General features: G+C 37.5%; 1 protein-coding gene across 2 annotated transcripts in view; it reads left to right on the top strand.

Moving 5' to 3' along the window:
• cacnb4a (calcium channel, voltage-dependent, beta 4a subunit) overlaps positions 1 to 24,961 on the top strand; it is a 30,059-nt gene that overhangs the window by 227 nt on the left and 4,871 nt on the right. The window contains exons 2-13 of one of the 2 annotated variants that reach the window (XM_084123157.1): positions 1,660 to 1,743; positions 18,463 to 18,579; positions 19,276 to 19,398; positions 19,507 to 19,634; positions 21,414 to 21,490; positions 21,805 to 21,824; positions 22,001 to 22,081; positions 22,739 to 22,797; positions 22,883 to 22,992; positions 23,705 to 23,856; positions 24,010 to 24,105; positions 24,765 to 24,950. In XM_084123157.1, the coding sequence (XP_083979283.1) occupies positions 1,660 to 1,743; positions 18,463 to 18,579; positions 19,276 to 19,398; positions 19,507 to 19,634; positions 21,414 to 21,490; positions 21,805 to 21,824; positions 22,001 to 22,081; positions 22,739 to 22,797; positions 22,883 to 22,992; positions 23,705 to 23,856; positions 24,010 to 24,105; positions 24,765 to 24,950 (1,233 nt within the window). Of the gene's footprint in view, positions 1 to 1,659; positions 1,744 to 6,040; positions 6,360 to 18,462; positions 18,580 to 19,275; positions 19,399 to 19,506; positions 19,635 to 21,413; positions 21,491 to 21,804; positions 21,825 to 22,000; positions 22,082 to 22,738; positions 22,798 to 22,882; positions 22,993 to 23,704; positions 23,857 to 24,009; positions 24,106 to 24,764; positions 24,951 to 24,961 lie in introns of those variants that run through there. The other variant, XM_084123158.1, reaches the window with a different exon arrangement.

The following is a 24,961-nucleotide window of genomic DNA, read 5'->3' on the forward strand; positions in this document are numbered from 1 at the left end:
TGAATCTGCACCATAGACTCGCATAGGTGTGTGTGTGTTTTATAGAATCCAGCGGTTTGCATTTATCCATAATGGACATATTTCTTTCAAATCTGCCAACAGTGACAATATGCTTTCTTTTGGAGGGTTTTTACTCAATGTAAATGACTCATTTGAATCTTTGCATAATAATTCAGATGTTCAAAACTTGTCACGTGTTGTATCTGTTGTATCTGTAATACTGCAATGCAAACTATTTCTTTGAGTTTAGCATCTTAATTCCAAATTATAGCTCTATACTATGCTCTATGTACTTTGTATATTATATAGACATATTTATGCTTGTAATACATTGCCTAAATAGATCTCACAAGCAGAAAACCTCTAAATGTCCTTGTAATATTTCCATTAACTTATGATAGATGACTTGATGTTGTTACACTTACTGTGTTGATACTAATGGCATACCATGGTAGTTGCATGGTTGCCTACTTCAATGCACATAAAAGCTTAACATATTACAATTGTAAATGTTCAAGTCTTGTGTAGGTTTTGCTCTGATATCTTTTACTGAGGGCCAGAATGATGTTTACCTGTTCTCCCCTTTTCATATTATTTCACACTGAGCAAAATTCCTTTGAGTTTTATATTTTATTAAACCTAGCCTATGTATCATGTGGAATAATAGCTTAAAGGGACAGTACACCTGAAAATAAAAAAAATCTGTCATCATTTACTCACCCTTATGTTGTTCCCAACCCGAATGACTTTGAAATGTTAGGGACCGACAGCCTCAGTCACCATTCACTTTAGTTGCATTTATTTTCATACAATGTAAGTGAATGGTGACCAAGTCTGTCGTTCTACCTAACATCTCCTTTTGTGTTTCTGTGTGGAATTTAGAAATTCATATGAGTGAGTAAACGAAGAGAGAATTTTCATTTTGGGGTAAATCCCTTTAACCTACAGGCTGCTTATACAGTAATATAGGATCATTAAAAACGAATCCCAAACGTGCTAAAGATTAATGGATGTCAGTTTGACGCATTGGTCCTTAATTAGGCTGCTAAATAATTCATGTTCTCATTGATTTCCTTGCAAAGGATGCATGGCCTGACCCAGTTTGTAAGCATCAGTGCTTTTTTTACGGAGCAGATGGCCATAACATTTTTACGTTTCACTTTTTCTTTTGCAACAAACTCACTGAAAACATCCGTCCATATATTTTAACCGCGTGATCAACCCTGAAGGGGTTCGATGTAGGACTGCATTGCGGCCAGGCATACTGAAGGGCAGTTTCGCCTGCTCAACACATTGCATTGATGTCTATGTGGCACTGCAGAGTTCAGCTTCCTTGTAGTGATGCGCTTTGACACCTATTTCAATAGACCCTCCTTATCTGTCAAGCTTTTAGTCACGTAACACCCTGGATAGGTCAAAGATCCTCATGTCCACTGTATTGAGCTGCACAAAACAGCTGTGATTAATGCAAGTGATGAATTGCTGAAATGCTTTAACAGTGCATTTGACTCTTAACAGTAACTTGTACAACTAACGGGCCCCATTGAGACCCCTCTGACACAGTGTTGTGGTGGGATATGTGGGTGTATGTGTGTTTGAAGGTGCCCCTGTTCTGCCGGGAGGAGAGATATGGATTAATAGCTTGTTCTCTTCCTGCAGGTGAACAGAGGAACCTACTCACGGCGCAGTCGACTTAAGAGATCCGACGGCAGTACGACATCCACCAGCTTCATCCTCCGTCAGGTGAGAGGGGATGATGGAGATTATGGAAATAATGTTTAGAAATGCAATTTGAGACTTAGTTTCAGAGGGTAGCTCACTCTGCGTAGGACATTTTTGAAGAGTTTTGAACAGTGACTAATATTCTCAGTGCAATTGAGGATCCACTTTTCATGTGCCTAATGTGCAAAACTGGATTATGTAATACTTTTTACAGAAGCCAACGAGTTTGCATTTATTATAATTATAATGCAGTGCAAATAAAACCTTAGAATTTAGCGCCTAATGCCAAATCATAGGCCTATACTTTGATATACCTTTGGAAATGCACTTTGAAGAAGTTGTATAGTTCTCAATATATATGTTCAAAGAATTATACTACTGTGCAGCTTTTTGAATGGGTCATTTGGTTTCCAAGCAACAGATGAATCCTCTCTGTCATCAGATGAATATGAATTGCTCATGGCTACCTTTCCAACTGAACTTGCTTGACATTTAGCTGAATAGAGCTAGCATGGATCTTCAGAACATCTAAAAAAAAAAATGCATTCAAACCTTTAAATATTCTTTCAGAACATGCAGTATGAAATCAAAGAGTGCTGAATATTTTTTAAATGGAAATATGATCTAATCATTGTCAGATGTATCTAGATCTGTGAGTTTGCACAGAAGAAGAAAGTATCCCAGGGGAAACCAATGACCTTGATGCCTGCAATGTGGCATTTCTAGCTGTCGCTGAGTCTACCCTTGCTCGTGTGTTTGAGGTCTGTACAGTATTCCCTGCAGAGTTTTTGTGCTGCTGTGTAAAGCAAATAGCTTTGCCTTTGTGTATGAATTCATATAGTGGATAGGATTAAACTTTCATTCCTATACTGTAACCAAACAGCATTTACTGTAATTGTGTTTATTAATTTACAATAACAAATCTAGTCACTGTGGTTACCATCACTGTGGAATGGCATTTTGTTGTCTGTTTTATGTTTTTTATTATTACAGTATATTAATTTGAAGAAACATACATTTAAAAAAAAAAAAATCAAAACAAATACAATGATTCTTACAGGGAATATCTCTTTCCAGATAAATTATTACTTTAAATAATTCATAACGTGAATAATTGTAACCATTTTTATGATATGCTACGATAATATCACCATAAAAATATATGTATTGCTATGTTAAACATATATTTTGTCCATGAATTATTATTTATATGTTTTTTACAGTATTTTTATTATTATTTTTTTACTATTTTGGAATCAATTTACATGTCTTTTAAAATATTATATAATTGTTCCTGTATGGTAAGGTAACTATTCACTATTGTACTATATAGGATATCAAGGTTGTCGTATTTCTTTTATCATCTCTCTTGTTTCTTGTGATATAATCTCTTTTCCTGCATTTTTCCCCCTTTTTTTGTATTGAGCAGTTTATTAGTTGCAATTTTATTGGTGCTATAATGAGACTTAAAACAGCTTTAACTCTAATTGATAAGTCCGGTCACCTCATGTACGCAGCCCATATGCTGCAGTCTATCTCAAAATGATTCTAGAATCTAGGTCCCCAAAGAACCTTGGGAATTCTGCATTTTGACTGACTTCCAGGACATTCTATTTTTGGCCATAAAGGTGGTTTCACAGCCAAGACCCTTCATTGAGGACAACCTACTTTACAAAGTTTGCATATCATATTTATATATTTAAATGTGACCATAAGTAGAGTTTGGTTTAGGCTAAATTCTTCAAAATTAAATTAAATTAATCTGAGAACCTCAGATTTACATGGTAGACTGTTAGCACACTTCCAAGTCCCTGTAAAATGAAAATGTACAAAAGATGTATAGTTATATGCATAGATGTAAAAGATGAAAGATGATAAAAGATGATAAAACCTGCTGAGATCAATGTTAAAGACAAGACAGGTAATAGTCATGAATATAAAACCTTACTTAAACTTGCCTTAAATTTATGGCTGTACCGAATCTGATTTTGATGCAGAGGGACTTAAAAATGATTTGTTAACCCAAACCGTTGGAAGTTGTTGCTGTTTTTATTGTCATCCATAATAACGCATTTAAAATTCCTGATCATTGGGAGCATGTATAAATTATTCATCTGTCTGGTATAGGTCACATGGCTAACTCTTTAGTAATTCATTTATTTCTTTGCTTCCCTGCTGTGTTTATTGACCATAGGCCCCCCAGAAAGCTCAAGAGCAGTGGCTGACTGTTAGCATGACTGTTGATTTGGTGATCTAATGTTGATTTATAAGATTTATGGATCATTAAATAGTGGAATAAGGAAACAAGGCACATAATAAATGATTGCAAAATAGCGAATGGGTTCTTCGTACAATTATTACAGCCATTCAAATGAAAGTTAGGTATTAAAAGGAAACCAAATATATTACAGGATTAAGATATTAGTTAGTTATGCTTTTAGTAACAGGCATTTATTCTGTTTATTTTGATCTTCCACTTTGATAGATGATCCATAAATCAGAGAAAATAAACATTAAAATGAAAAATTAAAACATTTTTCATTAAATCTGAAAATATCATTAGTGATCTTAAGGAGTACCTCATGCCATGTAAAGCAACATGTTGAAGTATTCATATACATTTTACTTTTACTTTTATTTGTGGAGGTATATAGTTCATATTTAACATTTCAGATTAACAGTATTCATTCATGTTAATTTTAAAGATAGATTTGCCATTATTATATCTTCATATGCTTCTTGGTGGATAATTGGAGAGAAAACTGTTGATTGCTCTGTTATTTATTGAGATGGACTCCTTCATGGGTTCATTTGATTAAAGTAGTAAGAGTAGATTGAAGAGTTGAATGTATTTGATCTTTACTCAGAATAATGTGTGTTTCAGTGAGTAGAAAGGGCATGCTGTAGATGAGCATTCTGAACTACAGGGGGCGATGTGTGCCAGAGTTTTATACTCAAGAGAAAACCATGATTAATTAACAGCTACACCGTCAGTTCATTTTCATGTAATTACTTGAAAAGACCTGATTGTTCTTGGTTTTCTCATTATTTCAGTAGCTGGAGTGATATCATGGGAAATATAAATCAATAACAGAATTAGAAATGCAAAACAAGCTTCTAGTGCCCTGGGTCCCTGCTTGTCCCAGTGACCTCGAGATGGAGTTGGTGTTTTATAGCTTCTCCACAGTCATGGGGATGTAATTACACAAATCAGAGGTATTGATACTCCTGCTAAAGAAAAGTCTGGTTCAATACCATCATGTCAAGCTCTCGTTTTATGTTTCTTCATTCACATTTGCCATAAACTGATGGTTAGAGAGATTTACGTTGGTAGGGATGGGTTTTTGTATTATGCCATTGTGGTATACATATGCATTGCATTATACAGTTATATATATCTATACTTAAGTTTTTTTACCTAATTGTAAAGATTTACTTTATTGTAGTTATTGTAGTACACAAATAATGCTTCTCAATTCAGCTTTTTAACTCAACTTGCTTTACATTGGGGGGGAAATGGTTTCATTTCAACAGTTTCATTTGCTGTCAGCATGCACTGGAACATGAATAATTAATTTTTGCAACTGTTGCATTTATTTATCTGACTCTTTGATTTTGGTGTCATATTTATTATTGTGTTGTGATGTCAGGATGCGTTTGTTTTTCTACTTAAAATTATGTTTACCCATTTGTTTCATGTACCATGTGGAGGTCTGTGTTTGGCATTTTAATTTGTTTTATGAATGTTTTTGTCTCAAATGTTGTCATTAGTTTAAGACAGCAAGCTCTTTCTCTCAGATGAAACACATACTATCAATTATAACAATAATATTAAATAATTTACACAGTATAATTAACAATATAAATAAATTGAACTATTAACATTAAGATTTTAAGTAAGCTAATAATGTTAAGAAATCTAAAATTCAGTCAGGTGAATTGATTTTAAAACTGTTGCCTTAGTTGAATTTTGCAATTTTTTTACAGTGTATGTGAACTGTAATACACAAATTCTTTGTGAATATTTGTGGAGTCTATATGTGAACATGGGTGAAAGAAGGAGATGAAAAGAGAAAGAGGTGAGATGCAGTTCCTAGATGGACAAAAATAGAAACGGCGAGGAAAAATTGCAGGAAACCCAGTGGTCAAGGAGTGGAATGCTGTCAGCACCCTGCAGACCCCTTCTCCTCCTCTAACATTCAACAGAAGAGAGCACTTGTCTTTTCTTACTGGAGCTCCCATCAGCCAATCAGAAGACGGTTTCGCTGCTTTGTCATCAGCCTCTGATTGAGGAAGGCTCTGTTTGCTTGCTCTGTTTGTAGAAGCTTGATAAAATGCCAGGTCTCTGCAGCCTTTGGGGTGAGCCCCAGTTCTCTATGATGTGATCGTTCACGTTTCATCCTCATTAATACAATACGCTGGCTTCAGGAGCAAGAGAGCGACTGCCGTTTCCTTGACATTCCTCCTTTGGTGGTCTTTCTGTGGGCAAGGGGATTGTAAGAGAGCTCTGTTAGACATACTCTCGCTGGAGCTTTCTTATCCCACATTTGCATTTGATCATTAAGGTGGTCCCTTGGGAATATCAGACCTCCATGTACGACAATTTGTACCTTCATGGATTCGATGACTCGGAGGCGGTGAGTAAGGGTCTATATGTGCATCTTCATGGTATTTTCAATGAATGCATGCTCACACAAACGCTCTGGGGATGGCTGCAGGAATTCAGCTCGTAGATGGTGTTACTGGTCCCAGTGAGTGTTTTGGGGGAGGGGATCTGTATGTGTATGGGTTTTGTTTCATTATCACCTCCACTCTTTCTCTAAACCACGCTCTGTTCCGCGGATGCATTGGTGGAGTCAGTGTGAGTGGAGAGCATCAGTCAGCTGTGGTGGCAGCCTGTTATTCCGTATCAGTGAGCTGTTGCTAATAATGCCACACTGCTTACTGGTTTAGTTCCTCTTAGCTTGCAAGCATTGTTGTTTTTGTTGGATTTTCAGTGTGGCCTCAGCTACTCTCAATCGAAATGCTTGCTTAAAGTGGCACTTTGTTTCTGCTTGTATTGGGGGGGGGGGGGTCTCATTAACTGTCATTAGATCAGACATAAACAAGTCCCATGGACGTATGTCTATGCTGGTTACAGCCACGTCAAGGCCAGTCTCCTTAATCAAGTGGTCACACGTTTCGACACTTTACAAGAGATATTTTATAATATAGTGTAGGAATTTTGACTCATTTTATGCATTTTATTTGCTTAAAGGGGATCTATTATGTCCTTTTTCAGAGGATGTAATATAAGTCTCTGGTGTTTCCAGAATGTGTCTGTGAAGTTTCAGCTCAAAATACTCCACTGATCATTTATTATAGCATGTCAAATTTGCCCCTATTTGGATGTGAGAAAAAACAGGCTTTTTGTGTGTGTGTCCCTTTAAATGCAAATGAGCTGCTGCTCCTGGCCCCCTTTCCAGAAGAGGGCGGAGCCTTTACAGCTCGTGCTTTGGATACTCCGGCAACAACAAAACTGGAGAATGTAACGCAGCCAAAATTGTCAGTAGCAGTGTTTAGCCTTACATGTTCGAACCTGGAGTCGGACACTGATGGAGAGACTCATAGAAGTTACAACATTTAGAATGCAACTGTGTGTTTCTGAATGGTTAGTGGATAAAATTATGTAGTTGTTGTGGAGTTAAGTTGATTCAACTTATTGATTAGCATGTACTGTTGTTTATCTAAAAATCTTCCTAAAAACAAATTTTGTGCAAATTCAGTGTTGAACTGACCCTCATTTGTGAAGCAGTCAACAACTTCTTTAATTTTTTCGCTGTCATTAATGTATGGTCCACAAGAGAAATATTACGCTAAATTAAGATGTTATAGGTTACCGGGTATGAATCGGGGTTGGAACAACATGAGGGTGAGTAATTACTGACAGAATTTTCATTTTTGGGTGAACTAACCCTTTAAATTATGATTTAAAAAAAAAAGATGAATATGTTGTGTATTTACATTTGTGGGACCGTTTAGGTGTGTCACCTGTTTAAACCAGTGTCTGACTGTCTAACAGCCTCACAAAAATTTAGCTGAAATTCAGAATTGGACACTTTGTCTTGAACGCAGCGTTGTATGTGTTATAACATTCCATTTTACCAAATACATTCTGTTAAGCTTTAGTTATTCTGTGGCTCTTAGAAGGAGATCTTTATGATTTACCTCCACTCACCTAACTGATAAAGTGCTCTAACGTTGTTAAAGGACAAGTTCGCAAGTTCATTTTATTAAAAGCCCATCTTGTCAGCTATGAATTACCCCTATAAGCTCTGTTTATTAGGCAGCCGGTGTTCACACAATATACCAATGGGGATCCAATCAAGAGGCTCCAATTAAGTTAGTCTCCAGTCCTTTCCATAAGTAATAAAATATTTAGAAGTCAAAAATACTCAGACAATCTATCTATCTATCGGTTCCCTACTTTGAAACACAGAGGCTGTTTAATTTGTGTGGAGGACAATTTAATATCGTGCAGCAAGTATTTTCTCTGGAATTATATGGTGCAGAAATATCATGGAAATTATGTAATTAGAATGAAATGATGACAAAGTAGCTCAGATCTGGTGGCCTCTGATGATCTTAATATAGCCTTGTGGTCTAATTGTGTCTGCCTCTCTTTCCTCCTCTTTCCTTGCAGCTTATGAATATTAAAGGTAATGGAGGGTTCAAGCGGGTACTATTCATTGTGTGTAATTATTTCATGTATCCTGTTTTTTGCACTATTGTTAGCCTAACCAGAACCACACTGTTATATTTGGAATTGTTTTCTAATAAAATCAACTGCATAAGTTTTACTCTACCGGATCAGACATAATCTCATACTGCAGTTAAAGTGTAAGTGATTGTTCTTTCAGTATAGTTTTAAAATAATTGTTTTTGAAAAGAACATGATAGTGATTGTTCTGTATTGTTAACTAAATTGGACTGAATCGGCAAGGGCAGTTTGTGTTTTGAATTAACACTGTTAAAGGGACTTTAATTGTATGAATTTTCTTTAAAAAAATATCTTCTTTTGTGTTCCACAGAAGAATGAAATGCAAACATGATTGGTATGACATGAGTAAATAAGTGAAATTTTCCTTAAATAACTCACTCTCTCAATCAGTGAACCATGCTGTCTCGAAATGAAAATCAGGCGTTTCTAGAACTAGTAATGTCTGGCTCTGCAAGTGTTCACAACTAGTTCACAAATTGGACTGAACAACGAACGGACAAGTTCAGTGTGCAGTGAGTCACTGACTCGATTCCACTTTTGGGTTGCAAGTTGCAACCCACCAGTTGAGAGCCACTGATTTAAAGATCAGTTTAGTCAGATACGGGAAGAACCTTTCATGGCTTACTATGTGATACAAAGCTTTCATCATCTCTTTTTATGGTTAAGTATTTGCTTTCATCAGATGTGGCCCTAAATGGTAGTGATCTCATGCTGTGTTGTGGAGAGATTTATCTGTAATAATTACCCACTGCGCTTGCCTGCATTGGTCCTTCAGCTCTCATGATTCATCTTCATATCTGCTCACCGGAGGATGCTTTTTAACTGACCGTTTAATCTGCTTTTATTTTTAAAGAAATGCAGGGCAAGGATCTACTGGGCTTTCCGGGCCCCAAATGCTCTCAGACCCACTGGCATCACAGTAAAATGTTCACAACGTGCAATCTCTGAAGATAAGCAGAACGTGTGGCTTGACAAACCCAAGCCCACACACTTGACGTGGTTAGATAATGGTGTACGTACTGAGGCAGAGTACATAATGCTGCATGTGGTTCAGCCGTCGTTTGGGTGTGTGGGTTTGTTTATCTACTCTGTGGTTTGGGGAAAAATTTGTCCCCAGATGTTAGCTCAAATCGTCCGTAAAAATAATTGTTTTGTTATAATGAAGAGTACTAAGTAAACATTAACTTGCAGAACTCAAAACCCTGTCCACGGTCGGAAGAGACCATCTGTTGAAACCAAGATGCAAAAATGGTGGTGGAAAATATTTTCTCAGGGGCAAAAAAGAACTGGAGAAGTATTGATATTTGCATATATTGTATGCAGTACTTTAGAATCGTTTTCTTTTTACTTGCGGACCATTCATGTCTACTTCAGCTGTTGGAAGCACAGGTTAATAGATTTCGCTATGTGATAATAAGTAAATATCAGCTGGATCATTTATAAATCTGTCCCTTAAGCATGTGTATTCGAAATTATTCATTCTGATGTATCAAGTTGGAGATCAGTATACATTTTCGGCATTATTTGCATATGAAGAGTTCAGATGCAAAAGCCTCTAAGTGCCATCTGAAATTTTCTTCTAGAATGATCATTTTTATAAAGCTTGTATATTTAAATTAAGTAATTTCACTTAAATGACAATTAATAGGTGCAGGGCAAGGATCTACAAGGTAATTTGCATTGCCATTTAAGTGAAATTATTGAACTTAAAGGTGCATTGCGCAAGTCTCAGAGTTTTTGCAGAACTATGCCCCCTCTGGCGACAAGCGAAACTGCAACCAGACAAAAGTTTTCTTTTCTTTGTCTTACGTGGAGTTTGCGTTGGGGTTTGGAATGAACTACAAGCCGGTCTCTTTGAATCCATCTTCTACGGAGAATGGCGGCGAATACACAAACCTGCCAGACATAGCCAGGTGAGCGTGCCGTGAACGCGCATGACGTCGCGCCCAGTCTCAAATTCCGACCCGAATCCCTCTTATTTATTTTACTGTACAGGATTATAGAGACAATCGCAGTGATCAGAGAATGGCTCATTCAGCCCATCAGGCAATTGTTTAAGCATGTATGGGTTAGAAAACGGATATTTTTAACATGAAAAGTTGCGCAATGCACCTTTAAATATACAAGCTTGATAAAAATGATCGTTCTAGAAGAAAATTTCAGATGGCACTTAGAGGCTTTTGCATCTGAACTCTTCATATATTTATTGTTATAAATTCTATATATATCTATGTACATAGAATTTATATTTTGAGATTATTTTTTTCCTTGTAGGTCTAAGGCTGTTGCAGTGGACTGCAAAAGAGATTGAGCTATGTGCCCAATCCTGTTCCTGGAGATCTACCTTCCTGCAAAGTTCAACACTGATCAAACACAACTGAACCAGATAATTAATATCTTCAGGAGCACTTGATAATTACAGACAGGTGTGTTGGATCAGGGTTGGATCTGAATGCTGCGGTACTTCTCGAGGGACAGGATTGGGCACCCCTGAGCGTAAGTCTTTGGCTACATCCGAAAACTTAGGCTGCTGGCATGTTGCCTCGCTGCCTTATCAGGGTAATGACTTTGTAGACAGCGTTTCTGCACGAAGGTAGGCTACTTCATGAATCTGATTTTGGACAGACTTCTGAGGCAGCATAATGGTTAAATGATCTAAGGCAAAATAGAGCACGCTTTGGTGGAAACTAAGGAAAGCTCTCTTATGGGATTGACTTGAACAGGTCAGTCAACTGAATCATGCCTTCAGGAAATAGAAATATGTTTTTATGAGCCTCTTAAGTATCATCAAGCATCTTTAAAACTCACTTGTTAAACTTCCACATTTTTTGTGTTTAAAGGTAGGGTAGGCAATTTCAGAGAGGCTAGCAACAGCAAGCTAGCTTTGAAATCATAAGATTCCCCTCCCTTCAGAGCATCTCCAAAGCCTTCTCCAAAACACATGAATGCACACATCCAGAGAGAGGCTGTTAAATTACCTCATGTCTTAAAGCACATAACAATACAGTAATAATCAACGTAAACAACTTAAGGAGCTCTGACTTTTACCACCTGACTGCTGCCGATTCATTTCAGTGTTGATAGTGTTGCCATAGTAACGCATAAATCCGAGTCTGAGGACGTGAACCGATCTGAGTAGAATGTCACGGATTGCCATCTGTTAATTACGGTAATTGCGGCATGGCGTGAACGCAACATAAGCTCAGTGTTTTGGTTCAGGAGGAAATGTAAATGGTGGCTGCAGTTTGTTTCTGGAGCTCAGTGACTATCACGCGTCTACAACACAACCGTCTACAACTGCATTGTCTTATGGAACATGTTGATTATGTGTGATGTCTGCGTGAGCAGGGTGTGTGGAGGTATGGAAATACATAGGTTGACAGACAGGTAGGACAACCTATCATTGAGTTTGGACCGATTGCAATGATTAGATGGACATTTTTTGGTCCTGAGACTTCCACAGAAGATATATTTAAAAAAATATATATTTATACCACTTCTATTACTGATTGCTATCAGGATGAGAAGAGAGTTTCAACCAGTATAACAAAAAGTGTTTATAAACTTTGTGTACCCTACCTTTAAGTGCATAATTTCTGTGCTAGTAGTACAAAATGGAACTGCAGTCTGATTGAGAGAACGGACAGGGCCAGAACACCAACAGTTTAAGGAAGAGGAGGCAGACTGGATATATTATTTCAATACTTTAAAAACTGATAATTATAATGAAAGAAATCTGTAGGGTTAATAACTGCTCATTGCTTGAAGATGTTTGAAATATTTGATCTTAGGTTTAAGTCTGCTGCTGGCAGCCTGTTAAAGAGGAACTGTGCCATCATCTGCTGGGGAAATGTTTACATCCCGCACCCTGCCATCTCTCTCCATCCAACCATCAGTATCGCTGAGTCGGCAACATAGAGGAGCAAACCAGCTGGCCATGGGGTGTAATGTGTTCCAAAGTGAAATGATTGCCTGACTGCGGATTCTGTAAATGAATGCATATTGGTTTGGCTTGATCTTCATCTGCTTGCCAGCTCTGTCAGATCCTGCAGGCTCACCCAATCTTAAGGACAATTGACAAATACTTTTTTTTTAAACACTTTACTTTTAGCTGCATGTTTATATGATTATATGCTTTTATCATTGAACACGTTTACATACACACCAATACGCTAATAACTACCAAAAATCTGTTTTTTGAAGTATCTCAATTTATCAGTTTACCTGCAAATCAGTAATCTGGCAATGCAAAAAAAAACAAAAAAAAAACAGGTTACTGCCCGGTGGTGATAAGCATCCATGTATTTCACTCAGGGAATTCTATGCGTTACGTGTGTTGTGATATTAAATAAAAAAAAGCTTTAAAAAAAAAAAAAGTATTTCAAAATGTCAGCGGGAAACTTGCAACTTGGAAACTCATTCTCCTCTGATATTTGAAGTTTCTACAACTGTACCACTTGTCCTTTGGCTGCACGAGATGAGAACACTTTTTTTTATATTTTTCTTGGGTCAAGAAAAAGTCAAAGTTTGCAATATATTTCTCCTCCCCTACAGCGAAACACTAGCTGGATGCACTTAAATCTGCCATGTAAGGAAGCTTTCCTATCACATATCACACATGCACACCTCAATAAGGCGATAGAACGCAGGTTAGGGTGTTTACATGCTGGGCAAAATTGGGGCAATGGGCAAAGATCTAGCTCTGTCGATCGGTTTATTCTTAAGCCAGTTATGCCGATAAAGGAAAACAGTTTACCGCGTTTACATGGCCACACACGTTGTTGGCTTATTAAGCATAATCAGTTTAAGAACTTGCATGTAAACACACTCACTGTTTTTTTTTTCCTGACTCCATCAGATCAGACCCTTGTGACCCACCAGTTGAGATCCACTAAACTAAAACAGCACTACTTTGACTTGGACTAAAAAACGTGTTTTTAAAAGTCACTGGGCATCAGCTAATTTTGAAGATTCAGACTGTTTATAGTTTGATGGTCCAGTGGTCCTGATGCCTGCTGAAGAATGAGAAGATGGAACGAGGTGTGGTGAGGATGAATCACGGGCTTTTCATCGAGAGCAGATGCAGAGCCTGTCACTTGACTCGCCTCAGTGCACATCGCCTTATGTAACACTGGTCACATGACTTTTCTGGCCATGGAGGTCCATGATCTAGTGTGATGGCCAATAGTGAGGGCAATGTGAAGACCAGGGTTGTGAGCTCCAAAATTTCAGTGTCAGTGATATATAATCATCAAGTGACCAGACCAAACCAGAGATCTATATCTACTGATGGATATGCTGTATTGCCAGTCGCAATACAGTTGCTTCCTTAGTTGCTAAGCTACTAAAAACAAAAGAATGATATCTTTTGTGCCTTTCGTCTGCTTCCTTCATCCCCCGCAGTGGTAGAGACATCTGTCATGGTACAAAAGTGAGTAACCATGAACCTGCAGAAGTGATGAGATCACAGAGTTAAGGCAGGCTCACACTACATTACTTTTGGCTGGATTTTGCTGTCGCAGACAGATTTCCAAGGTCTGCGACAAAATCCGAGCCCACCGAATCTGGTGCTTGTTACTCATTTTCTGCACATGACTTGGACAGCGAGCATGAGGGCTCTCTAATGTCTTGCGTGAATTTGTGTGAGAAAACGTTTTTCCGTTGTTGTTCCGCTTGGCCAAAGTTTGTTTGTGCATCTCATCAGCGTTGTGTGATATGAGCACTGTTAAGACAAGATGAGGACAGACAACAAGAAAACTTGTAGTGTGAGCACCATGTTACTTCATGTAATCTCATAGTTCTGTAGTATAAGCTTGCCTTGCCCAGCTAACATGAATCAGTTTGCTGGAATGTTTGTGTGCTTGTCTGTGTGTTGGCAAATGGGCTTCACCAATGTCCCGTATCTCTAGTCTTTCTTCTTTTTCTTCAACCTTTTATCAGTTTGGGTCACAATCACCGGCCACTTTATTAGGTACACCTGTTCAACTGCTCGTTAACATAAATAAATATCTGATCGGCCAATCATATGGCAGCAACTCAATGGTCTGAGTGTTTCAGAAACTGCTGATCTACTGGGATTTTCATACACAACCATCTGGTCAGAAAAAGAGAAAATATCCAGTGAGTGGCAGGTCTGTGGGCGAAAATGCCTTGTTCTCTAAACATGTCGAACCTTGAAGCAGACAGCCTACAGCGGCAGAAGACACCGGTTGCCTCTCCTGTCAGATAAGGGCAGGAAACTGATGCTACAATTCGCATGGGCTCACTAAAATTGGACAATTGAAGACTGGAAAAACATTGCTGGTCTGATGAGTCTCGGTTTCTGCTGCAACATTCAGATGGTAGGGTCAGAATTTGGTGTAAACAACATGAAAGCATGGATCCATCCTGCCTTGTATCAACGGTTCAGGCTGCTGTAATGGTGTGGGGGATACAGCACGTTTTAGTGTGTGTGTGTGTGTGTGTGTGTGTGTGTGTGTGTGTGTGTGTGTGTGTGTGTGTGTGTGTGTGTGTGTGTGTGTGTGTGTGTGTGTGTGTGTGTGTGTGTGTGTGTGTGTGTGTGTGTGTGTGTGTGTGTGTGTGTGTGTGTGTGTGTGTGTGTGTGTGTGTGTGTGTGTGTGTGTGTGTGTGTGTGTGTGTGTGTGTGTGTGTGTGTGTGTGTGTGTGTGTGTGTGTGTGTGTGTGTGTGTGTGTGTGTGTGTGTGTGTGTGTGTGTGTGTGTGTGTGTGTGTGTGTGTGTGTGTGTGTGTGTGTGTGTGTGTGTGTGTGTGTGTGTGTGTGTGTGACCACGTAACCACACATTGCAAAGTTTCTGGATGCAAAATAATAGACCAGTCACTTTTTATATATAGGCTAATGTCATACTTTGTTGTTCCCTTTTCAAATCGTTCACTTGGTGACTTTTTACATTTAAATTTACAGATTTTTAAATATAAAATGGTTCTAAGCTCATTTGTTTTATAATCTGTCCTGACAGTGATTATTTTTTATTTCATGAATAAATGGGATAAGTTAATATTACAAACTGTTTCTTTGCATTTATGTTGGATTTTTTTTGTCAGTTCTGGGTTCGCAGTTCACATGGATATAGGGTACTTTGTACTGTGTGCGTGTGGATGACCGTGTTCGTCTGCCACAACCGAAGACCGTTTTTATCCCAGGAAAAACGCTTAACATAATTTTGACAGTTTTGAAGATTTCAGTTTTTCTCTGTCAAAGAGACCAATGGCCAGATTTACTTAACTGGGCAAACTTGCGTGAGAGCGCAATTCCGAGTGGAAAGTTCTGCTTGTGATCTACTTACTATGCGCAAATTAAAGAACGCAGCCGGATCATTTCCATAGATCTTTGTCTGTCAGATACTCCCATTTATGGTGTTCTGTTAGTCCATCAACTTTATTTTTTGCTCTAGATTAGGTTTGATGCAGAACAATCTCTCTGCAGCTTGGTGTTCCTGCCAGGGACAGTGTGTATTTTACAGCTCTTGTGATGGTAACAATATCAGACTACTTCAGCCAAGATGAAGACTCCGGAACCCACTCCAACACAGAAAAGATAGACATGGGCATCATCTGTCACACTGCATCAGGGGATACACTGATGTTATTTATCCTGACAGCTGTAAGACATTTTATATAATATGTTGTAAGATAATATGACACATTAAGTAATACCACCTTCATTATTATTGTCCATTTAAAGGATTTAATATTTTGACTGGAGCATAAAATACAATGGATACAACAACATGGATGCATGTATTGTATACAAAGGATGAAATGAAATAAACTTCAATGTTTTTCAAGTACTTGTAAATGGATTCAGAGTAAAATCCGATATGTTACCCAGATTTCTGTTTTCTGCAAGCATTGAAGCAAGATCACAGACAGATTTCAGATTTTTTAGGGGGTCTGAGAAGGAATATCATTTAGGCGGGCTTCACGAACTTAGAATTTGTCCTTACCTCATTGACTATGCATTGTAAGTGCATTAATGTACTTTTCTTACAGATTATTTTCTGTAATAAGTAATCGACACGTCAAAGATTCTGTAGATAGATTATAACATTCCTTTAATGGCATATACAGTGTTTTAGTAAAAGAAGTTCTGTATAAGATGCAGGATCACTGTATTGCTGTTATAAAGAGAATACTAGTGGATTGTATGATTAGTGGATATGTTCTTATGGGACACAACTATATGGTTAATGAACCTTCAAGGCATATGTTGGCTTTGAGCACAATCTTTTGATTAGGAGATCAAAGCACATGTTGCTTTTGCAGTTTTAATGTGTCTCAGTAAAGTGCCATTCTGTTTTGACAGACTCCTCCATCTCACTTAACGTGGGGTTTATATCTAAGATATTTCTTCTGAAGATGCATCTCTTCTTATATCGGTTTGCAGTAGTTTCCTGCTGTTCAAGGAAAATAAAAGACTATTTATGTTGTGTAAGTTCAGATTTGATGAAGTAGTTCTCTTGGAGAAAAAAAAAGACAATTAGTACTTACTATAAATTAATGTGAATAATAAAGCTAATAGCAAGATGATTTGTTCTTGGAAGAATTTGATGATAAATGTTTGACTGCATATTTCCATTTAGATAGTAAAGAGATCTTTTGGGAGGGGTTTTTGTTTTTTTTTGTTTGTTTTTTTTTGACTATTGATCCATTCTCTCTTTCTCATTCCCAATAGATTACAGTATAATCACTTGACCAAGATGTCGTAGTTCTGACTCTGAGGTTGTCCGCTTCAATAATTTTGCCTTTGCCTCTGATCTGGTCTTGTTCAGATCTGCACATGTTCAGTCGACTGTATTTCTCAGCTTTACAAACACTGTGAAGTCTGCATCAGACCTGTTTACTGCACTCTTAAAGGACTTGGCTTCATAAGTGTCACATCTGCCTTGTCGCCTGTTTGTGATAATATATGAAGCGTCTAATAGGAATTTAACTTGTTATTCGTGATTTCATGTTCCTCACAACGCAAACTGGGAACTGCCTTTTTCTGTGCCTTGTCACAGAATATTAAGGTGGAATTCCTAGTATTTTACTTGTATCATTTATCATTTCATAGATTTGTTTGTGGTTGGTAAGATTTATAGATGTTTTTAAAAGAAGTCTCTTGTGCTCTGCTCACCAAGGATGCATTTATTTAATCAAAAATACAACAAAAAGCAGTAATATTGTGAACAGTATTATTGACAGTAATACAGTCAATATTAGTACATTTTAAAATAATTGTTGAAATCATGATAAATCATTCTAATATGCTGATTTGGTGCTCAAGAAACATTACTTATTAATGAAAACTCTTCTGTTGCTTAATATTTGTGGAAATTTCATTATTCTTTGATGAATAGAAAGTTTATTTGCATTTGAACAGCATTTATTTGAAATAGAATGTCTTTTCTGTCACTTTTGATAAATTTAATGTGTCCTTGCTGAATAAAAGTATTGATTTCTTTTGAATATTAGTGTATGATAATTATAGTACTGTATTTTTTAATCAAAAGGTCTGTTTTATTAATTCTGTGGTGGAAGAAATATTGCAGTGATACACAACTAAGTACTCATTTATCTTACCCTTTTTATCTTACCTATCATTTAAACTCCCTCCCTATCCCTTGAAGACATTCATGCTTACCACATTCTCCTTGATAATGTGTCATTTCACTATTACTGCTGCCTATATTCTTAAGGCTATCTGTGCTGTTAAGGTTTACATAACCTTTTTTCCAACCCTTAATCATGAGATATTAGTAAAACTATCAGCTACTGCTTGATGCACTGCAATGAAAAGTTATTGAAAAATTTCAATACAGACTAAACCTATTTAGATTAGATAATAAAATTACTGTGTGCATAGTATAATACTGTACATGTGTGTCAGTATTGACAAGCAAGAGCAAAGTAAGGGCTTCCTTTGTTTAGTGGATTTGTGGGAATGACAATACATTGATATGTATTCACATGTGTGTGCAGGGCTCCGCCGATTCCTACACTAGCAGACCGTCTGACTCAGATGTCTCTCTGGACGAGGAGCAGGGCGGCAGGCAGGAGAAAGAACAGCAGGCCACCGTTCAGCTGGAGAGGGCAAAGGTCAGACTGTCTTAACCAGAGATATATCTCTATTTATGCCTTTTTTATTTCTGAATTATCCAAATTGTTAAAGGGGCCCTGTTATTCTTTTTTACATTTTCAGCTTTCTTTAGTGTGCAATGTTGAAAATATGAAAAAGGTCTGCTAAGTTACAAAGTCCACTCCAAACGGAGTTATTCTATATATCAGTAAGCACTGTTTCTGAGACACCTCAATTGTAGTCTTAATTTTTCTTCCGGGAACGTTCACGTCACAATAGCCCTCATTTTAATAATTCCCATCCAAAAAAAGGGGCAAGGCCTGGTTGAGTTGCGTAAGTTGTGTGTTGAAACTCACGGTTATGACTAATCGCAACACACTGGTCCAGGCGACCAATCGGAGCACATTGTGCTTTTCAGAAGTAGGGGCTTTATTGAGGCGGGAACAGAGCGTTTCTGACAGACTGGGAAGAGAAGTGCTGCTACAATATAAAATATGTGAAATTTTTTAGTTTTTTTAACGTGTATGAAAACCTATTCTAGTAGACTCCAAAAACAAAATCAACACTTTGAAAAAGGGCATAATATGTCATCTTTAAAATGTTTTCTGATGCAGTTAGTTTCTGTTATCTGGTTGCTGGAGAGCCAAATTTGTAGTGATTAAAACAGCACTGCTATGCCATTCATCACTATGTGCTTTACTATATATCTATCTCAGGCCAAGGCAGTGGCCTTCGCTGTGAGAACAAACGTCAGCTACTGTGGTGCCCTAGATGAGGATGTCCCTGTCGCTGGCACTGCCATTTCCTTTGATGCAAAAGACTTCCTTCACATCAAGGAGGTGACGAAGGCATTTATATAATGAGAGCCTGTCTAGCTGTCTTCACATAATAGAAAGTTTATAAATGGACTTTATACACATTCCTTTGTCCTCTCTGTATTTCCACAGAAGTATAACAACGACTGGTGGATTGGCCGACTGGTGAAGGAAGGTTGTGATATCGGTTTCATCCCCAGTCCCTTAAAACTGGAGAACATTCGCTTACAGCAGGAGCAAAAAAGGGGCCGCTTCCATGGGTAAGACTGGAGAACATGAGAGTAATGAGTGTTACACCAAGCCTTATAGGTGAAGTATGTAGTTTCTGCAACATTATTGACACCTAGCGGAAATTATGAAAATAAAGCAGATTTTCAAACAACCTTGCAAACAGCTCTTTCGTGTGTCACACCTCCCCCAACTCAGACATCACAAACAGCTCTTGAGGTGCAAAGACATGCATTATTGTCAGGGTTTTGGGTAAGGGATGAGACGAGGACTCAAGATGAGTTATGGGCTTTATTTAACAATAAAAATAAAACAAAAACAAATAAAACTCCCCCGTGGGGGAAAACACAAGCAGCTGGACTGGGCAGGGAAGGGCAGGAACAGGAAAGGCACCCAGGAAACACATTACGGGAACATTAGACAATGAGCTGGCACAGGACTGCAAACTCAAAGAGAATAAATAGGAAAGGAAATCAGGAGGGTAACAAGGGAGAGTAGGTTGGGCAATCAATAATTTGATAACTAGAAGAGCGGGGTCAAGACAATAGACAGGAGAGCACATGGCACATAGAAACAAACATGACAAAAATAAGAGCACATTGCCAGTGAACTCAGTGAATCACAAGCCATGTGCTCAAACAGAACAGGACACGAACGCGCAGTCAACCGACTGTGTCCACACAAAACATGACAACATGAAAGCACGCGGCCGAAAATAAACACGAACGTGCTACACTGAACACAACACACACGGACAGAAGAGGGTACGGCCCGAGCGAACTCAAAACAGCATGCTGGAGCATGAATCTCCGAACACTGATTCCAAGCCGAAACCAAACTAGACCAAAGTGGCGGGATCCGAACACCACGCTCCACACACAAAACAACTCACTCAGACAGAAGAGATTTCCACTGTGTAATTCCAAAAGCCAAATTCCAAGATGATTACAAATACCCTTGTACCTCGTCATTGTTTGATGCAGCGCTGTTCTATTTAGAACACAAGATTGGGCCAACTAATTTTGGAATTGGTGCAATATGACCTTTCATATACTCATAGATATTTATTTAAAGAAATGACACATAAACCCTTTGAATGAGATGCTGCATTCTCTTTCAACAGCAGTGATCAGCAGTGTTGAGTCACGCTGTAGTTCTCTCTGATAGTGTTTGAAGGACAAAGGCATTTATACTTCATTGCTGTTCTTTCCTTAACAAAGGGGAAAAACTAGTGTTTCTAAAATAAGGATCAAATAATAATAATTTACTTGCATTAAATATAACAAATGAAATGTTTACATTTATAGCATACACTATTCTAGCTGCCAACATCTTCATCTTGATACAGACTGCCAAAAATGTACCCAAAATTAGAATAAAAATGCAAAACTTGATTTGATCGTATTGCCACAATTTTTTTGTTTTAAAAACTTATAAAAAAGTAGGTATAGTTGGTATAATATACAGTATAATAGTAGTATATCATATATTATGATATTTAAGAGTTAAAACCAACATCAGTAAATACAATAAAAAGGATGTATAAAGCCAAAACATACATTTTCAAAAACATTTCCATAAATTAGCTAAAATGAGCGCTCCCCTAGGTTTGTGCTTTCTTTAAGGCCACGCCCACTCAGATAAAACAAGGAACCTCACGTAAATATGCATAAGAACATTACGAACACAATAAAAACAGTGATGGAAGACAACTTCAAGGTCTCTCCATCACATAATGTCTGTTAGTATTCCATTCTGAACATAGACATAATTAACTCTAATTTGCTCTTTTCTTTACTCCGCGCCCACAGGAAGTCCAGTGGAAACTCCTCCTCCAGTCTGGGTGAAATGGTGTCAGGCACCTTCAAGCCCAACCCTGCTTCTGCAGGTCAGCTTCAGTCTTTACCCTTACTAAAGGGTTCCAGATCACCTCAGATTTACAGGCTGATTTTATAGCAATTTCCAGAGAAATTATGGAATGAATGGATTTTTTTACAATAACAGTGATTATGGAACATGTATTAAAAACCATACAGAAGAAATGCTAGACATTGAAATATGCTGAATTCTTTTTATTATTATTATTCTTTTTTTTTTTTAATAGTAGATGTACACCTGATTTTGATGTACAGTATTTGTTTTTGTGTCTGATTTAAAAAAAAAAAATCTGCTTTTTAAAATTCCTCTTTTCCACCATCCCAGGTAAACAGAAACAGAAAGTGGTGAGTTCATTGTATTTCATTTGTCAATTCTATAAATTCTGTAAAATAGCCCTATTATTGTTACAGACTGCTGTTTTGAGCCATTGCAGGGTTTTTCATGTAGTAATCAATATGGGGTTATTGTAGTGCAAATAAACAGAATATTATTTTGCGTCTAAATTGCTGTTATATTGCAGGCCGAGCACATTCCTCCATACGATGTGGTCCCTTCCATGAGGCCGGTGGTCTTAGTTGGCCCATCACTTAAGGGATATGAGGTAGGTCTCCCCCAATCCCTATGGTGTGTGCGTGTGTATATTTAGACATGGTAACCAAGGCACCACTTCTTAAGCAGCAAGCGAGAGGGGATGTCGGTTTGTCACTGAATAGCAGTCATCATCTCCAAGCAGAGTTGCCAAGGCAACAACCTTCTGGGTACAACATGCCAGTCTCAAAAATGGAGCATGGTTTGAAATTAGAAACAGAAAAAAAACAACCACCATCCCATAAATCAGTGTGACAAGTGTGTTAGCATGTACCATCTGAATATTAGAGATGAGATCTCAAGGCATGCAAAGCTTGAAGCGTATATCATGATTGATCTGTGAATGCTAAACGCCTGTTTGCTCTTTTAATTTCTTTATGCAGGCATATACTGTATGTCATCTGCTCCTTCACAAACATTATTTAAGACAGACTGCACATTTTTGTTGTTTCCTGGCTAGATGCTGTTGAAGTACAGTAGATGTTTTCCATTGTTTCTTAACTCTTTTAAAAAAAGCATTGTTGTTTTGTTTTTTTTAAGTTGCCAGCCTACCATATATATATATATATATATATATATATATATATATAATCTTCAATAAATCTTTCAAATAAAAATCTCCTTTTTGTTCCTTGTGTTTACTCTCCTGTCCTCATGGGCTTGAACACAGGTGACAGATATGATGCAGAAAGCACTATTTGACTTCCTGAAACACAGGTTTGAAGGCAGGTGAGGGTCAACTTTTAATGTTGTAGATTTTGAATACCTTTCTTGTCAATGTGATAACTTCACCATATTTATTTCCTAATTATAGGATATCAATCACAAGAGTAACCGCAGATATCTCTTTAGCCAAGAGATCTGTGCTGAATAACCCTAGTAAGAGAGCCATCATTGAGAGATCCAACACCAGATCCAACCTGGGTATGTCAGCTCCTTTTTAATTGCCATTGAGCATTTAACTAACATAAGTTAGTTTAATGGGATAGTTGACCAAAAATGAAAATTCAGTCATCATTTACTCACGCTCATGTTGTTCCAAACCTGACTTTCTTTCTTCTCCGGAACACAAAAGAAGATATTTTGAAGAATGTTGGTAACCAAACACTTTTGTTTCCTATTGACATCCATTGTAATTTTTGTCCATACAATGGAAATCAATGGGAACCTAAACTATTTGGTTACCAATATTTTTTAAAATATGTAATTTTGTGTTCCAGAGAAGAAAGAAAGTCAGATTTGGAACAGAAATGATAACAGATTTTTTATTTTTGGGTGGAGTATCCCTTTGGTTAAATATTTCCATCTAGTAAATCAGCATGTTCCCAAATATATGGTCCAAGAACTTTTTGCTAACATTCCCATTAAGTTATGAAAATGTTTTTTTTCTGAAAGTTCTCTGAATGTTTAAAAGGTTTTTTGGTTATGTGAATGTTAAGGAAACATTCAATTTGATTATTTTTGCATAAATGATGGAAACGTTACTTTTGAATGTTCTCTGAACATTCTGAAACATTTTTAAAAAACATTAGACGACCGTTCAACTAAAAGGTTTCTGAAAAAAAGAAACTTTCAGTTAGCTGGATTGACATCCTGCTGACACTTGGTTTTTGTGAATTTTTCCTCTTTCTGACAGCGGAGGTTCAGAGTGAGATTGAGCGAATCTTTGAATTGGCGAGATCCCTTCAGCTGGTTGTGCTGGATGCCGACACGATCAACCATCCAGCCCAGCTCATCAAGACTTCTTTAGCTCCCATTATTGTCCATGTCAAAGTGTCTTCTCCCAAGGTAAAAAAAAAAAAGTTACTAAAATAATGTTTTTTTACCATCCCCTTTGCATTTCTTTAACACAGATTTTAAAGAAGTATTCACAGTATCTGTTAGTTGAATGATGTTATTGTCTCTGTCTTCAACAGTAATAATGTGTGTGTGTGCTTGCAGGTATTGCAACGGCTGATCAAATCACGTGGGAAGTCTCAAAGCAAGCATTTAAATGTACAACTGGTGGCGGCAGACAAATTAGCTCAGTGTCCTCCAGTGAGTATCCAGAGTAATCTGAAGAGAGTCTGATTCTTCTCTGTTGAAGACCGTGTTCACAACCCATTTTACTTTCATAATCTGACATGCACTATTTTCTATTTTAATATATTTTTAAAATGTAATTTATTCCTGTAATCGGAAGCTGAATTTTCAGCATCATTACACCTGTTTTCAGTGTCACATGATCTTTAGAAATCAATCTAATATTCTGATTTGCTGCTCAAGAAACTTTTCTTATTATTATATATGTTGAAAACAGCGTGCTGCTAATATTTTTGTGGAAACCATACATTTTTCCAGGGTTTTTTTATTAATAGAAAGTTATTTTATTTGAAACAGAAATATTTTGTAACATTATACATGTCTTTGCTGTCACTTTTAATCAATTTAATGCATCCTTGCTAGGTATTCTTATATTAGATTTTTTTTTTTTTTTTTATCTTTCTAACCACAAACTTTTGAATGTGTATTTCTGAGTGAAACATTCATTTATTGGGACAAGATTATTATTATTTTTCTTTAATTAGGATTTCATTGGGTTAAAGTGGACGCTAAGTGCCAAAAGGGAGGGATGTGTTTGGATGGAAGACATTGAAAATTAAGGGTGTGACATATCATAAAACATTGACTACGTTGCTATTCCTGCCCCATTCCAGGAAATGTTTGATGTAATTTTGGATGAGAACCAGCTTGAGGATGCATGTGAACATCTGGCTGAATTTCTGGAGGCCTACTGGCGCGCAACTCACACTTCCCTCAGCACTCCACTAAACCCTCTGCTGGGCCGCAACCTGGGCTCCACTGTGCTCTCACCGTACCCCACAGCCATCACAGGACTGCAGGTGAGTGAATG

This window comes from Abramis brama (genome assembly GCF_963993115.1).
Source record: "Abramis brama genome assembly, chromosome: 8".
Taxonomy (NCBI): Eukaryota; Metazoa; Chordata; class Actinopteri; order Cypriniformes; family Leuciscidae; genus Abramis; species Abramis brama.